Source organism: Parasteatoda tepidariorum, chromosome 10 (assembly GCF_043381705.1).
Source record: "Parasteatoda tepidariorum isolate YZ-2023 chromosome 10, CAS_Ptep_4.0, whole genome shotgun sequence".
NCBI classification, from domain to species: Eukaryota; Metazoa; Arthropoda; class Arachnida; order Araneae; family Theridiidae; genus Parasteatoda; species Parasteatoda tepidariorum.
Window position 1 is genome coordinate 78,246,467 of NC_092213.1, and position 18,320 is coordinate 78,264,786.

An 18,320-nucleotide genomic window follows, 5' to 3' on the forward strand; every position below is an offset into this window, starting at 1 on the left:
CTTCAAAAACTATCACTTTTCCTGTAGTTTCGGGTTCGAAAAATAATCATTTCAGGTAAAAGACGACAAAAACATGGCTTGGACGAGTGCCGGTGGTGTTGGACCAATTGGTCAATTAGCCGAATTCTTTGGCTCATCAGAGCCAGCGCTTAGATTATTAATCACTATATTACTCGGTATGTAGTTTTTTAGTTTCGTATGCTTTATTATTATTGTGTTTTCATGATAGTTTCGTCTTTATCACCCGGAAGCAATTAAACACCTCTAAAATACTTAACAATCTTGATCACTATTATTTAAATTAACTTTAGTTTTTAATTATTTACTTATTGCTTGTTATTTATTTATTAAAATTTAGCAAAATACGTTCATCAGGAAATAAGTAAGAGCAGAAGGAAACCATTTCAATTTGTGTATGGACTTTGTATGATGCACTTGTATTAATATCTATTGTTTATTATAGGGTATCCCTTAGCATTGCTGCATCGATATTTGTTATTTGGAAAAACTCCTGCTGTTCAACATCTGTATTTTATATTTTGTGGCCTTGCATTAGGATTTTTCAATTATGGTAAATAGAAATATAATTGATCTCATTCAACCTAATATATATAGTAATGCATATAATAATCTCTTTTCAACTATAGATAATGCATTAATCTTTTTGATAAATATAATGTTAATGATTTAGATCAGGAATTTGATCGCATATTTTAATTTATCATTAATTTTCATCATTAGAGTAAAAAAAAAAATGAGGGAAATGTAATGTCAAAGATAATTTATCTTGCTTTTAAAAAGGCTTCGATTAAAAAGAAGTGAAATCTTTTTGAAATAATTTTTCAATCAAGCTTGTGTAATATTTCACTTGTAATAAAAAAGAAAACTTAATCATTTTAGGCTATACAATGCAATATGTACATATAGATGGCGAGTAATTTGTTTCCACTACTATGATTTTATTTATCTTTGTTATCAAAATGTTATTGTTTAGCAGGGTTTTTTTTTCAATATACGTGGTAAAGTATTATATTTTAGATTTTAATTGTGATTGAATGTTACTAATGCTAAGAATTTAATGATCTATTTTTTGTATTATTTTATTTATTCTATTTTTTGTATTATTTTATTAAAGTTACAGCTAAATTCTTTGAATGCAATGTAGCTAATATATTGAGTGTATACTATATTAATCTCTTAAGGCAGAATCACATTAGTATGAAATGATTAACAGTTATTAACATTTTTATAGATTTGTTACAAATTAAAAAAAAAGTTTTAAATTAGCCATTTAAGGATATTGAAATTTTAATGGTATCTATTTCATTCAAATAGATGTAGATAATTAATTCAATTAAAGAAAATAAAAATTATACTCTATCATATTTCTTTGTTATAGTTTAGTCTTGTCTTTTAATAGTAGTAAAATTTATTTGTTTCAAATTAGGCTGCTATTTAATAGAAGGTTGTACAGTCACAGTTTTTGTTTGTTATTTTCTTTACCAGAAAGATTTAAATTCATTATAACTGGATATTTTTAAATTCTTTTCAAACATAGAATAAATACTTAGGAATAGTGTGAAAATAAAATAATTTAATAAATAAAATATAATTGTTATATTTAAACATGCTATAATCTAGGAAATATTTTTAAAGATATTATAATCTATGGAAATATAAAGTTATATCATATATTTCAATTCTCTAATTAAAAATTTTTTTTTTAATTCTAGGAAAACAATTTTGAATTTAAAATGCATGTTGGATTATAAATAACATTGTTTATATATAAATGAATAAACTATTAAAGGCTGTAGCAGTGATTTTATTTTAAACCATGTTCTGAATTCAATACAAGGGGATCATTGTAGCTTAAATTTGGAACAAGTAACAGATCCTTCACAAATTATTTTGTTGTAAAAACAGACCCTTTTCGAATTATATTGTTTTAAAAATTGAGCCTTCCCAAAATACTTGTTAATAGTTTTTAAAACTACAACTCCTTGAAAACATGTTTTTTTATTTTACCCCACAATAAAACAAAAACAGAGTTTTATTTTCATGTATTAAAAAAACTGGACAATGTGAGAAAGAAATGGATTCTAAAGTAATTTAGATTCAGTAAAGTATATTGTGATTTTTTTCTAATAAAAAAAGAGGATATTTTTCATAAAGTTTGAACAAATCTTTAGTTTTTATATATATTTTTTTTACGAAATTACAAAAACAAAACCCTGTTTTTAAAAATTAGTAAAATAATTTGTAGTTTTTTACAACATCATAAAAACATAAATGATTAAATATATTTATTAAGGACTGAATAATAACAGAAAATGCTTGTAAAAATCATTATTAGTATCTTTGCTTTTCGGATATTTTTGTCTCATGATAACTAAATGTAATGGCGAACATTAATTCTTTTGACTAAAATTGATAAAAAATAAGCTAAGAAATAGTATGACTTAAAAAAGAATAAATCGTTTGTCAATCAAGAGCATTGAATATGATGTCTTGCAGGAAACTGATTTTAATGATGTGATAGAAGACCTTGCCTCACAAAAAGCGTAAAATGTATTACTATCTTCTACTTTCTATACAAATAGCATAGCTGCCAACTCTACTGGATTTTCCAGTAGACTACTGAATTTTGGTAGTTTCTCTTGGTCTACTGGTTTATTTAAAATTCCCCTGTGCATTTAGATTGTGCATTTTAGAAAATACCCTAAAATTGAGTAACTTTCCTAAAAAAATCCGTATTGAAATAGAATTTTTGTACCGATTATTGCTTGCTTGCTTGAATAATTAAATAAGTATTACTGATACATAATGAAGTGAACCTCATTTATAGAAATCAGTTCAAAACTCCTTTTGTTCTAAAATGTTTATTTTTATTCAGAGGTCTCTTTTTAAATGAATTAAAAAAATCTTTTAACTGCGTTTGATGAATTAAGTGCCTATTAATATTCGAAATTATGAGTAAACATACATGAAATTTTAAGTATGTTTAATGTCAAACATAACTGGAAAATATTGAAGTTTTCCTATTTTGAGGGCTATAAAAATCCCTAAAATTCCCTATGTGTAAAGTATTTAGTACATTATGCAACAATTTTCATGAAATTTATATTATTTTGTAAAATCTACTGGATTTTTTCCTATCCATGTTGGCAGCTATGAAATAGTGTATTAAAGCTTTAATAATAAGGTATTATTCTTTTTTCATTCTTGAAATAAAATAATTTTTAAGAATTATTCAAAAAAAATTTTTTTTTTGAAATTACTCATAAAGGACCCCCAAATAAAGACAGATCCAGGGCTTCTAAAAACATACTATGTTTTAATGAAAAAAAATGGGTGTTGCACTGAAATTTGTTTATCAGAATTTCGCATCTCATCTATTTTTTAAAAATAATCACATTTTAAACTTGTAATCGTGAGAATCAATGCAAGATTATCAAAAAAATAGATTAGGTTTCCTGAATTAATTGTTCAAGTTCTATAACTTTTCCATAAATAATTTTGATAATAAGTGCCTACTTAAATTTTCAGGGTTTGACATCTTACATTCTGTCATTTGCGTATTTACTACTTACATTCTTTTGGTCGCAATCGGAGGAACTATGTTATCAGTCATTATGTCATTCTTATTCCTTATGGTAAGTTTAATCATTAGTGATTTACATAAATATAATCATAAAACATCAGAATATATGCAGATTCATTTAGGACCAATCTTAAAATTTTTATCTTAACACTTTTTTAAGAAAAATTTTAGTGCATATAAATTTTTATGAAAAGTGTGCAATTTTATCTAAAATATGTTTTTAATACAAAATTTTAAAAAATATGTTAAATATTCAGCAAAAATACTAAAAACGACAAAAGATTGTAGATGTTATTTTATACTGATATCGTTATAAGTTATACTATTTTTGAAAATATATTTAATATCTTATTATTTTTGATCTTGTTTATTGTTATAAATTTTTTGACTACATTTGTTTACTAATTAAGTTAATTTTTTTGGAATGAAAAAATCTTTTTTTAGGGTCCTTTGAAAATAAAAGATTTTTGTTTTATTTTTTGGATAATTAGAAATTATCATCATTGTAATTTAGATTTTTTTTGCCATTAATGTGTGTAACTGAAGCATTGAATCAAAAAATTTTAAAAAGATTTTTTTTTAACATTCATTGCTGTGTTTATTTATTTTGATTTCTGCTATAACTGAAACTATATGTTAGCTTTTGCTTACAAAATATTTTGTAATTGTTACCAAAATCAGTCATTTTTGTTAATAAAGCGTATTAATGAATCATTTATTAGTAATGATTCATTAAATGAAAGTTGAACAGTGGAACCAAATAAACATTAAAAAAATTAATATAAAAATGAAGATACTTTCTCTTTGTGTTTTTTCCACATTTTATACCAATTTAATTTCTAAAGTTAATTTTACTCTATCCAATATGATTAATTTTGTTTCAATAGATTATTATTATGTAAATATATTGTTAATTTATTTAAATTATAATTGTAGTTGGCTTGATATTATGACCTTTGTCCAAATAAAAAGTGTGATAGCATGAGCTTCACTCTAATGTTATGTGTGATCAATTAAAATTGCAAGATTGTATTAGATATTAATTAAGGAATTTCATCTCTTTCTTGATTTTATCTTCATGAGTTTAGATTGATGATTAATGGAAATATTCTTTAGTTGCCTGATTCTAATTATTGAAAGGAAAGCCCTAATGACGGCCATAAGTGTGATATTCAGCATATTTTATTTTCTAAAATGGGTTCTTTTAATTTACATTCAAAATGGGTCATAGTGTATACCCTTTATTTTTATATTCTATTGTCAAGATATCTACTGCTTATTTGTTTTCTTGTATCTATTGCTTTTACTGATTTGTATTAATATAGCATGGCATTTCAATAACATTAACACTTTTAACTTTTTCTCAGGGTTATCTAATATTTGGCTATTATATTACGGGCACAGATGATTATGACATTAAATGGAGCATGCCGCAATGTGTTTTAACACTGCGATTAATTGGTATAGTATCTTCATTTAGTACTTTTATTTGTTACAATGAAATATTATTTCAATAATAATTATACTTTTATTTTAAAGGTCTTGTTTTGGATGTCTTCGATGGGCAGAAACCACACGTATGAATTATATACTTTTTTTCATTTCTTTCTTTTTTTTTCTTTCTTTTTTTTTTTTTTTGCATTGCTTGTACAACCTGCAAATGCTTTGAAAATGATCATGTGTCTCTAAAGACATTAAGCTCTGCGCATTAATTGTGTAACCAGATAAGTAAAGTGATTTTTTTATGTTGCAGATTTACTTTACATACCTGCTTGATGACAATGTACTGTGTGTCACTTTCTATCTTTCCAGGCCTAGAAAAGTGACCACTTAAAAAAAAAAAAAAAAACTAGCATGCACATAATCAAACAGAAGCTCTTAAAATTTAGAAATCAGAACCTATTTAGTTGTACTTACCATCAGTACATAATTTAATAGCTTTGTTGATTGAGGATAAAATAAAAAATGACATGAAAATTCATTTAATCTTTTAGTGACCACTTTACTTGTCCTATTGTTCAACATATAATTTTTTTTCTATCATTTTAACAATGAAACAAGTAAAATGTAATTAGGTAATTGAAATAAGTTATATTTAAACAATTTTCTTAATTTATATTTATTTACCTGTTTTTCTTTTATTTTATTGCTATACATTTTAATTATTCCATTTTATTTTATTTTTTTCATATTTTTTAAATTTGTTTATAAATTTTATTGTCTCATTTTACAAATTATTTGAAAAATAGAGAATAAATAAACATTTAGTATAAATTATTTACATGATCATTTAAATAAAATGTGCCATTGTTGTTGTGGCTTATCCTCCAAATGTCTGACGAATTCAGACAAGGTCCATCAGACTGTTGACCCTAAGCAAATCGAGTACCAAAAGGGGGATGAGTGTGTCCTCTCTGGAAAATCTCAAACAGTTCAGGATGTGTTCGTGAGAAGACTGCTCAGTTTGACGTTTGGAGCAGACCTGGAAGATTCTCCTTCCTTTGAAAAATGAGACTTTTTTTGTGACCACTTGCTAATCAAAAATGTGCCATAATAATATTAGTTACCCCCTTTTTTTTAACAAAAACTATTGATTCATAAAAATGCATGCAATATATAAATTACAACATACATATAAATATTCAACACATGTATTTACAAGTTTAACTACCAAGTTGCTTTTTCTAATTCTGAGATCCATAGTAAATTAAATGAATGTGACAATTATAATTGACCAGTTTTTAATAACTAAATCAGCTTTATATGTTTAATATATTTGTGTTTGAAAGGGTTAAAAATCCGATTCTGGCAATTTAGTAACAAATGAAATAAGGCATAATATTTTGTTAATATTTTTATTTTGGAGAAATTATTAAATAAGCTTCTTTGCTGAACTCTAGTAATAATTCATAAGTTTTTCATGGCTAAATGGGTTTCGTAAATTTAAAATTTTTGTGCCTAAAAGGATTAAAAATTCTTTTCTGGCTATTCAGTAACAAATGAAGCTAGAAATACAAAATTTTAATATTTTATTTAGGATAAATTATCTAATGATCAAAAGAAAACTGCTCTAAAGAGTTGCCCATCTATTCTGGAAGTTGCTGGGCATACATATTTTTTTGGAGGCTTTATGGTTGGACCCCAGGTAATTTAAGATATTGCAATATTCTTTTAATTAGGTACATTTTTATAATTTTTTTCTGATTTTTTAAATACTTTTGTTTTTTTAGTTTCCCATGAAGCGCTATATTGATTTCATTGAAGGAAATTTTCCCGGAAAAGCCCTGGCCAAAAAGCCATCTTGGTAAAATCTCTGTTTTTTCTCTTATTTCTGTTTTAATTTAATGATATAAACTAGTTCCAGTTGATTACTTTTGCTTTTCAGTAATTTGTTATTCAGTTTGAAAAGAAATTAAATAACTTATTGGATGGACACCAAATAAGTTCTTACGCAATATTTGTATTACAGCAAATATAAAAGATTTGGTGACTTTTATGGTTCTTATCTTAATTTCTCATTTGGTGACTTTTAAATATAAAACTCATGATCTTCTCCAAAAATCATTATGCATTTGAAGCTTTAAAAAATAAAATAACAAACAAAAATGTACAAAATATTACTTGCCTAGGAAAAAAAGTGAGAGCATTCTCCCATAGCATGCTCGGAATCAGTTTGTCTTCGCTGATGAAACTTTTTGTTCTATTGTAACACAACCTTCAAAACTGTATATGTGGTTAGTATGGATTTAAGACATACCACACAAAATACATTTCCTGTAATTAGAGAACTCTGTAAAGAAAGTCTGTGATTCTGCTTATGTGCTGGACACAAATATGCCAAAAATGGTAGAGAGGTTGCGAAAATAAGTTATGATGTGTTTTCTGTGACACATAATTCTCCAGCACAAAAAAAAGAATAAAAATGTGCCCCTACAGGTTTATGCAAGTAAAATTTTAGCTAAACTTCATGTAGAAAAACATTCTTCTTTTTTTTTCTTTTTTTTTTTTTTTTTTTTTGTTAATAACTAAGGAGAAAATTTGAGTAATTCTGAGTATCAAATTTCTTCACTGCTGTTTCTGGTGTTAGATCAGTCCTAATTAAAAGCGTAGTTTGTTCAAATATAATTGTTCTTTTTTAAAAAATTCGTTGTTTTTTTCTGTCAATAGATGAATAATTATGAATGATTGGAATTAGTAGGAGAATTTAATGAATATCCTGTATCTTTTCAAACAACTAGATGCTATGTAAATATTTCTTTCTTTTTTTCCCTAGTGAACTTGTATATATAGTAATATTTTGGAGTGTTTCTTAGGGTGAAAAAATTAGTGTATTTTTTCTTAAAAACATGAATTATTTTATTTTTATTGTTTTAATACGATTTCTGTATATAGTAAAATTCATGGTACTTTAAATAATTATGAATGTATATTGTAGATATTTGCACTTATATGATCTGTCAGTTTGCTAAAAAAAAAAAAGAATGACATATGGTTTTAATGTAAAAAAAAAAAAAAAAAAAAAAAAAAAAAACAGAACTTAGTTGTTGATTTTATTATTTTTATTTGTTTAAAAAATTGTGCTTTTTCTGTTGTAATAATTGTATTTATTATTATTTTTTAGTATGGGTGCTGCAGTAAAACGTCTTGGTTTAGGTATTTTAGTGTTAAGTCTGTTTCAAGTAGGAAATATGTTTGTCCCAGAAAAAGTTTTGCTATCTGATGAATTCATGGTATGTTTTATCTGGTTACTTCTTGCAAATACAGTTTTCCAATTTTTTTAGCGAAAATTCTTTGTTGTTTGTTTCTATGTGTATAATCAGTCTTTATTTATTTTTATTTTTTTTGAAAACTTAGCTAATTTTTTTAGAATCATTTTTATCATTTCATTGAATAAACTAGTGCTATTACTTCATTTTGTACTGTAGTTAAGTCTGTCGAAAAAATCTGTGACTGACTATATTGAATGTAATTACTGCTCCTTTAATTTTCATCTAAGAAATCTCAAGCAAGTAAAAAAAATATTATTTGTATAAAACGTAATAGCTTACTTTTAAATAAAGAAATGAAGGAATTTTTCATTTATTTGGCAAAAGCTATTGAGTTTTAATTATTGTCTCTACCTGAAATACACTGAAAGGAAACTATAATGATCATTTTCCTTTCATGTCCTTGTCAAATTACAGTTGATACAAAACAAGTTAATGTTTTTTAACGTATGGTCTGTTGGGACTTTTTTATTTGTCCATTTCAGATGGAATTCCATTTTTTTTACAGTGTCCATGGCAGTAAGATGGACTGCCATGGAGAAAATATTTTGTATCAATATTATTTTTCTGTAGGAGGAAATTACTTGGCAGGCTATTTTGACTAATTTTCTAATTATAAAGTAATTAGCTAATAAGTCGATGTTTTAAAGAATATGTTTTTTTAATTACCAATTTTTAATCGTGCATTTTTTACTTTTTTCTGTAAGTTCCTTTAAATTTTAACATCCTAGTTAAAAACAAGACTTAATTTACTGCTAATACGTTAGCCTACTTTATATTCAAATTTTTTTTTTTTTTTTTTTTTTTTTTTTTTTTTTTTTTTTTTTTTTNTTTTTGGTATTGTACGTAGTTAAATCAAAATCTGTTTCTTTTTTAAAAGTAGAACTGTAAGACTTTTTTTATAAAGAATGTTTGATTTTCATGGGACACTATTTTTTCAATGTTTAGAAATTAATTTGTATAAAAAATATTCATGACATTTGTATAAAAAATTATTCATAAAATTATTCATAAATATTAAAAAAATTATTATAATAATTAATAAGCCTAGTCAATTGAATGTGAGAAATGTGGAAAGATATAATGCTTGTCTTTTTTTACGGTAATGAAAAAAAATTGAAAATCCTTAAAAGACATTGAAAAAAATAAAAAGGCTTAAAAAAATACAAAACCATTTAACACAAAGTTAACAATGGCTTTGAGCCACTCTCTTGTAAAATTACATTTGGAATATACTAATTCACCTTACTAATTTACAATTCCAGTACAATTTGCTCTGAATCTCTTACATCTAATGTTTTAATTAATCATTTTAAATTGAATATAATGTTTATCTTTTTTCTATATATTTAAAGTCATTTCAATTATAATTTTTAGTGTGCATAGTATTTTTCTGATTATTCATTAATTCGAGGGATGTAATAATTGCACTTTGACAAATTCGTCAGTAAATCTATAAAATGGCATCCGTATCATTAAAAAAGTCATTTGTATGTGTTTTATAGTGGTAAAATATTTTTCATTTATATTTTTGCTTTTTATTTAAAAAACAATTTGTTAATGCAAAAAACAATGGAGGGATATTTGCTGGTTAGGCATTATAGATGGACAAAGTGTCAAAGCACAGTGACTCACACCAATGAAATATTGTATGGCTAAATCTTGAAGAGACAAAATATCTCATAAATTTCGTAAGACCTTCTTAACAACATACTAGTATTATTTAAAAACTCTATTCATGGTTGCATTTGATGGAGAAAAATTTTATCTGCGAAATTTCTCTAGGAATTCACTGTGTATGATATATATGTATATCTTTATTGGCTTCTTAATTTATTCTCAAATGTTTAATAAAATGGTTTGCAGTCATAAAGTTATATTTTTGTTTTCAGAATTATGCTTTATGGAAAAAATTGTTTATCATTGGGATTTGGGGTAAAGTTACCCTTTACAAGTATATTTCATGTTGGTTGATATCAGTAAGTATTATATAATTTACTCATTCTATTGTTTACTTTAAAGTTTCTCTGGTTCTATACTATAGTCCTATTAAAAGACGTTACTTCTTTGATGCATCTGCTTATAAGAGTCCCATTATGTTGTACTTGAAATATGCTACTAAATTTATTCTCCTTCAAATCATTTGACAACTTTTAGATGATGTGCTAAATCCCATGACTCATTTAAAGGTATTTAAATGCTGCATTTTGTATTAAGTACAGTGTTTGAAATGAATTAGGTATCATCTTGTATCTAATCATATTTCAACTTACTGAAATACAATCTTATTCGCTCAATCGGACTCACTTTAAATATGTTTCAACTAATTAGTACTATTTATGAATTAAGTACCCAAATTAGACATAAAAACGTACTTTCTCTGATGAACAGTTAACTTTCACTTGGAAAAGTTACAACAATAAAAAGTGTTGCTATTTTTTACATAGCATTTGTATTCAATTAATTAATTGCAGACTTTGAAGAAACAATCAAGATTTCTTCCAGAAGCATAAAACATAAACATCCCTTAAAAACACTGCCTTTTTATTCATATTGCATTTTTAAAAAAAAATTAAAAACTAAAATCAGAGGCGCGACAGCCCGTAGAGGGCATAGGCCTACTGTGCCCATCTCAGTTTTCTTGACCTTGGGCTCTAGGATGCAGGAGCAGATGTTCCGGTCAGGTGGTCAGTCGAACGCGGAACCCCCAGTGTTTAGTTCTCAAGCATGCTTGGTACTCATTTATCGACCCACTGAAGGGATGAAAGGCTGAGTTTTAAAAGATTAATTAACTCTTTAAATAATAATTGCAACCAAGTAAAATTATTTGAGTTAATAGGTTTAATTTTGATTACTATTACAATATTTACTGTGTTGGGATCATTTCTCAACTGGTTAAATATTTGCAAGTATTTCTTTTTTTTCGGGGGAGGATATTAATAAATTTTTTAAGTGATTTTAAGTTTCTAAATTGTTTAATTAAAAAGCTTTTTTTTTCTCTTCTAAATGCACCTTTAAATGTTAATTTTCTCATAATTTTCAGTTTAAGTTATAGAGGGGAGCTTTCAAGCTGTTAATGAATTAATAATTTTTTTTTTTTTTTTTAGTTTACTTTTCTTGAAAAAAATTTATGCGCAGATATTGTCTTTTAGCATGCTCTTAATTATTTTTATAAGTGGGAGGATATTAATAAATTTTTTAAGTGATTTTAAGTTTCTAAATTGTTATTTTAAAAGCTTTTTTTTCCCTTCTAAATGCACCTTTAAATGTTAATTTTCTCATAATTTTCAGTTTAAATTATAGAGGTGAGCTTTCAAGCTGTTTATGAATTAATCTTTTTTTTTTCGTTGTTTACTTTTTTTGAAAAAAATTTATGCGCAGATATTGTCTTTTAGCATGCCCTTAATTATTTTTATAAACTACAAATGTTTCTCTTATTTTTATAATGAGTGAGAATTACTTTCAAACAGGCACATAAAATAGTATTAGAAAGTAATTTAAAAAATTTGGAGGATAAAATTCAGTTATTACATAATATGACACATTTTGATAAATTTTTACAGGGTGAAGTGAGTGCCCTTTAAAACTCAAAGTGTCCTTTTATGAGAGGAAGTGCCCTGTCGTATTTTATTCTTAAGGAGAACTCTGCTTGTACTATATAATTTCTACTGCATTTCAGGAGGGAAGCTGTATATTGACAGGAATGACATATAATGGAATGGACAACAATGGGAATGAATTGTGGGATGGATGTGCCAATGTTAAGCTATGGGACTTTTCTAAAACTACAACTTTTGAAGGAATAATTAAGGCTTTTAACATCAACACCAACTTATGGGTTGGACAGTCAGTATTTTTCTCTCTATATTAATGTATCATTCTTCTTTTTTTTTTTTCTCTTAAAAGTCCTCTTTTCAATAATTAAAATATTTCAAAAATAGTCATATCTAATGTTTGTGATATTTATGTCAGCATTTTCATATTTTATGACATTCATTTACAGCTTTGTACTCCTTTAGTTATTTGATATTTAAAACAACCAAGATCTTATGCGCAAGGTTACTGTTGCCTTTTTCTGCATTTCTCAATGCTGACTAGTAAAAGTGAAATAAACTATAATATAAGTGATTATATAAAAGAATAACGCTTTCATAAATTTAGAAAAGAAAACAAAAATAAATATCATTTATAACTTAAAATCTGTATTTTTTTAAAAAACTGTGCAATGTTTTGAAAATGTTCCAAATACTTTGAAATTTTCACAAACTTTTAGATTTTGTGATACCCCCTTTTTTTAAGAAGCTAGTAGCGCATTTTCTTTTTGAAGGTGGTTATTATAAATTAATGTTAATAAAATTAATATTAACTATTATTGAAAAATATTATTGAGTTGTTATAAACAGTTAAAATAAATTAATATTGACTGAAATGAAATGCTACAAATAAGTCACCTTTATCTACAGGTAGAAATTGAATTGGGAAATGTTTAAAATCACTCTGAAATATATTTTAAAACATTTTTTTTTAAGTTTCATAATTTTTTATATAAAAAATATTTAAAGTTTAATATTAATATATATTTATAAATGATGATGATGTAATTCTCATTACTTGCATATAAAATCTAAACGTAAATTATAAGTGATTGAATATAGTTCATTTGTTTATAATACTACTTTTTTTTTAAAATTATGTTTTTAACTAATTTTAATTGAATAGCTGGTTTCAATGTTTCCAAACTTTTAAGCTTTGCACCTCACGCATTTTGATCCTAATGAAATTTTTAACCTAATTATGAACCTAACTAAAAACAAGCAATTCACTTTCTTTCCGAAAGTGATCATTAACTGTTATTAAAGAATTAGTACTTTATTCACATGAAAAAATTAATAATAAATTAATTTTAATTAACAAAAGAAATGAAGTATTTGCTAGTATGTCTTTTTCTTTTTTGCCCGAGAAAGCTGGGTTAAAGGACTTAAAATAACTCTATAATCTTTGAAAATTTTGTATTTTATAACTTTTATGTTTTATGCCATTCTTTTTAATTTTTCATACTTTATTTACTTGTATTATTGATATTTATTTATATTAATTTGTATGAATTGATATTTATTTGTATGAAAAAATTTATGTTAATTAAAATAAGTACTTACAAAAGGTAATGATATAACATTCATTACTTACTAATAATATAAGAATTGACACAGGTAATTAATACAGGGCTAAAGCATTAATCAATATCTAGTTATTTCTCTAATTGAGTAGTTTCTTGGCAATTACAAACATGGTCAAATTTTCAGATATGTGTTTAAACGGATGAAGTTCCTTGGAAACCGCTATCTATCTCAAGCTGCCGCTCTATCATTTCTTGCAGTTTGGCACGGTTTACATTCCGGATATTATGTGTGTTTCTTCAATGAGTTCATTGTGATGTATTTTGAGAAAGATGTAAGTCATAATATTCTCTCTTTATTTATATTTTGTTTGTTTTTTGTCAATTTTTAATGTTTGTATTTTTAATAGAACCTCATTCACTGAAAGTAATTAAGACTGAACCTACTTCCGAGAATTAAAATTTTCCGATTAATTTTTCTGTTTATCCATTTTAATTAGTGAACTCTGATTATTGAGGGAATATGTGTCATGACATACTTCAACTTGATGGGACTCGATCTTTTTCAACCTTATTTTGCTTTTTAACAAAAGGAAGTAAATGCACAATAAGTAAAGTAACACTGACACTTTTTACTCTAAGATTGCAGTTCATTTTTATTGTGTAGATGCAGAAGAATTTTACAATTACCATCAAAATCAGGCTGATAAACATGAAGCTAAACGATATAACAGTGACTTTTTCAGAATATTGTTAACAATTAAATCCCAATCATAGAATAAATAATGACAGTACAACATGGATACTGACGATAGCAATAGTGTAACAATAAAAAAATATGACTATAGAAGTACAAGCATTAGCAGAATATAAGTAGATGCATGAAAATTTTACTGGCATGTCTTGCAATCATTATCAAAATCAGGCAGATGAATGACATAACAGTGACTTTTTCAGACAATTGTTTACAATTGAATCTGAATCATAGAATAAATAATGATAATACAACATGGATACTGACAATAGCATCAACATAATCATCAGACAAATGTCATGAATATAGAAGTACAAGCATAGTAGAATATAAGCAAAAGAAGAGATCATCCATAATAGCTTACATGGCTGGGATCTTTATTTTTACTAATTTATTTACACATGAGTAATTAATGCTGACACTATTGATAGTTGACTTAAAATAATGCTGCTGGCAATTCGCTTATAATATTAAGTGATTGAGCCTCATGCTGAGCCCCATAGCATGATGTCGTAAAGTAAAATATAAAAAAATAAGTAAAAGAGAAAATCTGATGCAAGCAGAGTTAAATTTTATAAATAACATCGGTGCACTAGTACATAGCTGCCAGATTTTCCAGTTCCTTCTTCAGAAAATTTTATTTTTAGCAAAATATAAACTTTGATATTTCATTCTTGTTTTAGTTTATGCGATTTAAAATAAGTTTGATAGATATTTGATAATTCTAATAGGTATTTCATTCAGATTTAAGATGCTGGTAATATTAATCATAATAATAAATCTGTTTAGAAATCAATGCTTCTGCTATTTCGCTACCAACAACAGCAAAAAACATTCCTTAAAAATGTTGACAACTGTGTTGGTGCATTTTAATGCGGTTGATCCGAAAATTGCTATTAATTCAGTCAGTGAAATGCTTCTGCATAGCAGTAATAGGTGTCATGATATTCAAATTAAGTGGGGGGAAAAGTGATCATATTCCTTTAATGGAAACTAAATAACTTTCTTCACCAAATTTATTTGTTAATCACATACTATGGTCATCATTATTTGTAAGCTATGTCATACAAAGAAAAGAAAAATATTTTTTTTAAGAAGTCATAAGTTAATTTTCTTTAATAATTTGATATTATTTGGCTTAGGTTATAATTTGGAAATTTATGATAAATCTAGAAAATTATAAAAAGATGTTTGTAGAATAATAATGTGACACATTTTTATTTTACATCAAATATTAAGAAATACTAAAAGTTACATTAATCTTATGAATACTTTAAATACTTAAATAATATGATTTGGTATACAATCAAAACAAAAGATTACATAATTGAATGTAATCTTTTGTTTTGATTTTTCTATTTCTTGTGGAATTATAACAATTTTGCTAGAAGTAGCAACAGTGAATTTATTTTCAAGAAAAGTTTAAATATTTTAGCAAAAAGTACCTTTTTAATATTTTTTTAAAAAATATATGAGGTTATATAAATTTACATGATCTTTTATTTCTAAGAATTTCTTGTTTTAATAACATTATGAACGAGACTATATTTTCTATTTGTTCTTTCATCATTATTGAATCAGTGATTGCTTAAACTAAGATTTTGAATGTCTTTATCTTATTGGAAATTTATTAGAGTAAATTGTGTAACAGCTATTTCCCATTGAATTCTAGCAAATTTGACTTAGAAATAGCTACAGTGAATTTATTTTGTTCTAAATAAGTATTTTAGTTAAAATGTTTTTTTCTTTTTACATTATATAAGGGTTATGTCTTCTGTAATATGTCTACAAGTAATTTCTTAAAAAAGACATTTTCTAATAGTGCTGCGACTTGATTATTCCAGGTGGAATCACTACTGATTAAGCGATTGCCCAAACTGAAGGAGTTACTGACTCAAAGTGCCTTGAGGATCCCAGTGAACATTATTCTGAAAATATATGTTGACATATTTATGGGATATTGCCTTGTTAGTTTTGTCCTCTTGTCCTGGGATCGATACATGCAGGTGAGTACAGACATAACATAATAAATATATTTATTGTTCTCTTTTAAAATTACCTCTTATAACTCACATAACGCTCAAAAGTCTTTTTTACCCTAAAAGTATTAACTAAGACATAATATACATAAAATATTTTGTTGTGAATAATTAGGTTTTTGTTAACTTTATGTTATACTTTGAATTACAAATAAATTTTTAGGATATGTTTGAAACTAAATGATGAAGTGCATAAACTTTTTATTTTATAGCAAATCAGTGAATGTAAATAATTAGGGCATTACAGGAACATTTGTTCAAATTTAGGCATAGTATAATGGAATAGGGCAATTGATGCTTATTTCTTGAAAGTTTTTTTTTCTGTAATTCTTCAAATAATGTTTTGAAGCCATTTAAATTACTATGACATAATATACATAAAATTTTGTAGTGAATAATTATGTTTTTCTTGACTTTATGTTAAACTTAGAATTATAAATAATTTTTTAGGTTATATTTGAAAAGAAATGATGAAGTGTATAAACTTTTTATTTTATAGCAAGTTAGTGAATGTAAATAATTACGGCATTACAGGAACATTAGTTCAAATTTAGGCATAGTATAATAGAATGGGGCAATTGTTGCTTATTTCTTGAAAGTTTTCTTTTGGTATAATACTGTAATTTCTATTCAGTATTATTCAGTACTATTTCTAAACAGTATATGAAGAAATACTGTTTTGAAGCAATTTAATTTAATTACAAAATAAAATACCTAAAAATTAGCACGGCACTCTTAATAATTAAAAAATATTCTAGAATAATGAAGGCACTATGTAATTTTTATGTTATGTTATTGTAATACTTATTTCATATCTTACTAAGGCCTAAAAAATATGACTCCTTCCTCTAAAATGAAAAAATACAGTTCTAAAACTGAAAACATGTATGTTTTAGAATATCATTGGTGCTATGCGACATATATTTATAAGTTAATAGTTGAAATCTTAAGTGTATTTCACTTTATAGAAAATATTTAAAAGCATATCCCATTCAAACCTTTTCGTAGTCTAAAAAAATCCAAATCCGAAAAAAGAATGTGTCTTTTACTTGAATTGGTGAAAACTATTCAGAAATTGAAAACAATGTCTACAGAAAATCTCAGCACCCATTTCTCCATATACTCTTTTCTATATATATTTTATTCAACATTCATCACTTGTTTGTCTTTTTATGTTGCAGGTGTATGGGTCTGTTTACTTTATTGGCCATGCTATTTATTTGGGTTGGCCACTTCTAGCACCCATTGTCAGATTATTCATTCCAAAGACCAAAAATGACAAAGACAAGTCACAGTAATAAACCTTTAAAATTCTAGATTCTAGACATAGAATTGAAGGGAAATGAAAGTTTAAGCCGACCATTGTCTAAGCACTTCTCACTCATGAATTTTCACTTTTTGTTGTCATTTAATGTTTTCTTATTGTTTTATCAATAGCTTATTCTGTTCATGACATATTTTGTTACTAAGGAAAGGCGTACCTGTGATATTATGGGATTATTGATGTTAGCGGTTATATTATTTGATATTGATTAATAAGTAGGTGCCATGTATATTTAGGACTGTAAAACTTCTATTTTGAATTCTGTTTAAAAGTTATTGATTGTACATTATGCACTGATGCATTTTCTGTTAGATAGCTGTAATACTTCCTGTTATTTATCTGTTATAAATAGCTTAAAGGTGTTTTATTAAATGCATAAGAATGTACCATTGAAAAAAGCAATAATATATTTTTGTTATTTTGATTAGTGATTTAAATATATAATGTAATAAAAATAATTTTATTTTTGTTTAACTTTCCTTATTTATTTTTGTAAAAGTCTTTTTATTCTCCAATTTCAGTTTAATGAAATAAAATATTATTCCTAATTATAAGATAAGTCAAGGATTAGAGTCTTATTATTATTGTTGTGTTAAACTTGAGTAATTTTTCTGCTTTTTCTTTCGTAATATAAATGGGAATTAGATTATAAAAAGGAAACAATAAATGAATTAAATAAATATTCAAATTTATGCAAATTAAATTTTAATATAAAAA

The 18,320-nt window shown here is 25.5% G+C and overlaps 1 protein-coding gene across 1 annotated transcript; it reads left to right on the top strand.

Annotated features, from left to right (window-relative positions):
• Positions 1-35: 35 nt before the first annotated feature.
• On the top strand, positions 36-18,077 carry LOC107438939 (lysophosphatidylcholine acyltransferase 3 protein nessy). Its single transcript, XM_043053378.2, has 13 exons — positions 36-176; positions 464-571; positions 3,550-3,656; positions 4,972-5,065; positions 5,144-5,181; positions 6,642-6,749; positions 6,835-6,908; positions 8,226-8,334; positions 10,263-10,349; positions 12,050-12,216; positions 13,674-13,821; positions 16,085-16,246; positions 17,461-18,077. Exons 1-13 carry the CDS (start codon positions 74-76, stop codon positions 17,575-17,577), a joined length of 1,422 nt encoding a protein of 473 aa, XP_042909312.1. The 5' UTR covers positions 36-73; the 3' UTR covers positions 17,578-18,077.
• The last annotated feature ends 243 nt before the right edge of the window (positions 18,078-18,320 follow it).

Excerpts from the sequence above, each read along its gene's own strand:
- LOC107438939 (XM_043053378.2), top strand. The coding sequence starts at position 74 with ATGGCTTGGACGAGTGCCGGTGGTGTTGGACCAATTGGTCAATTAGCC. Across the intron at positions 572-3,549 it reads ATTAGGATTTTTCAATTATG|GGTTTGACATCTTACATTCT; the intron begins GTAAATAGAAAT and ends TTAAATTTTCAG. Across the intron at positions 12,217-13,673 it reads ACCAACTTATGGGTTGGACA|ATATGTGTTTAAACGGATGA; the intron begins GTCAGTATTTTT and ends TCAAATTTTCAG.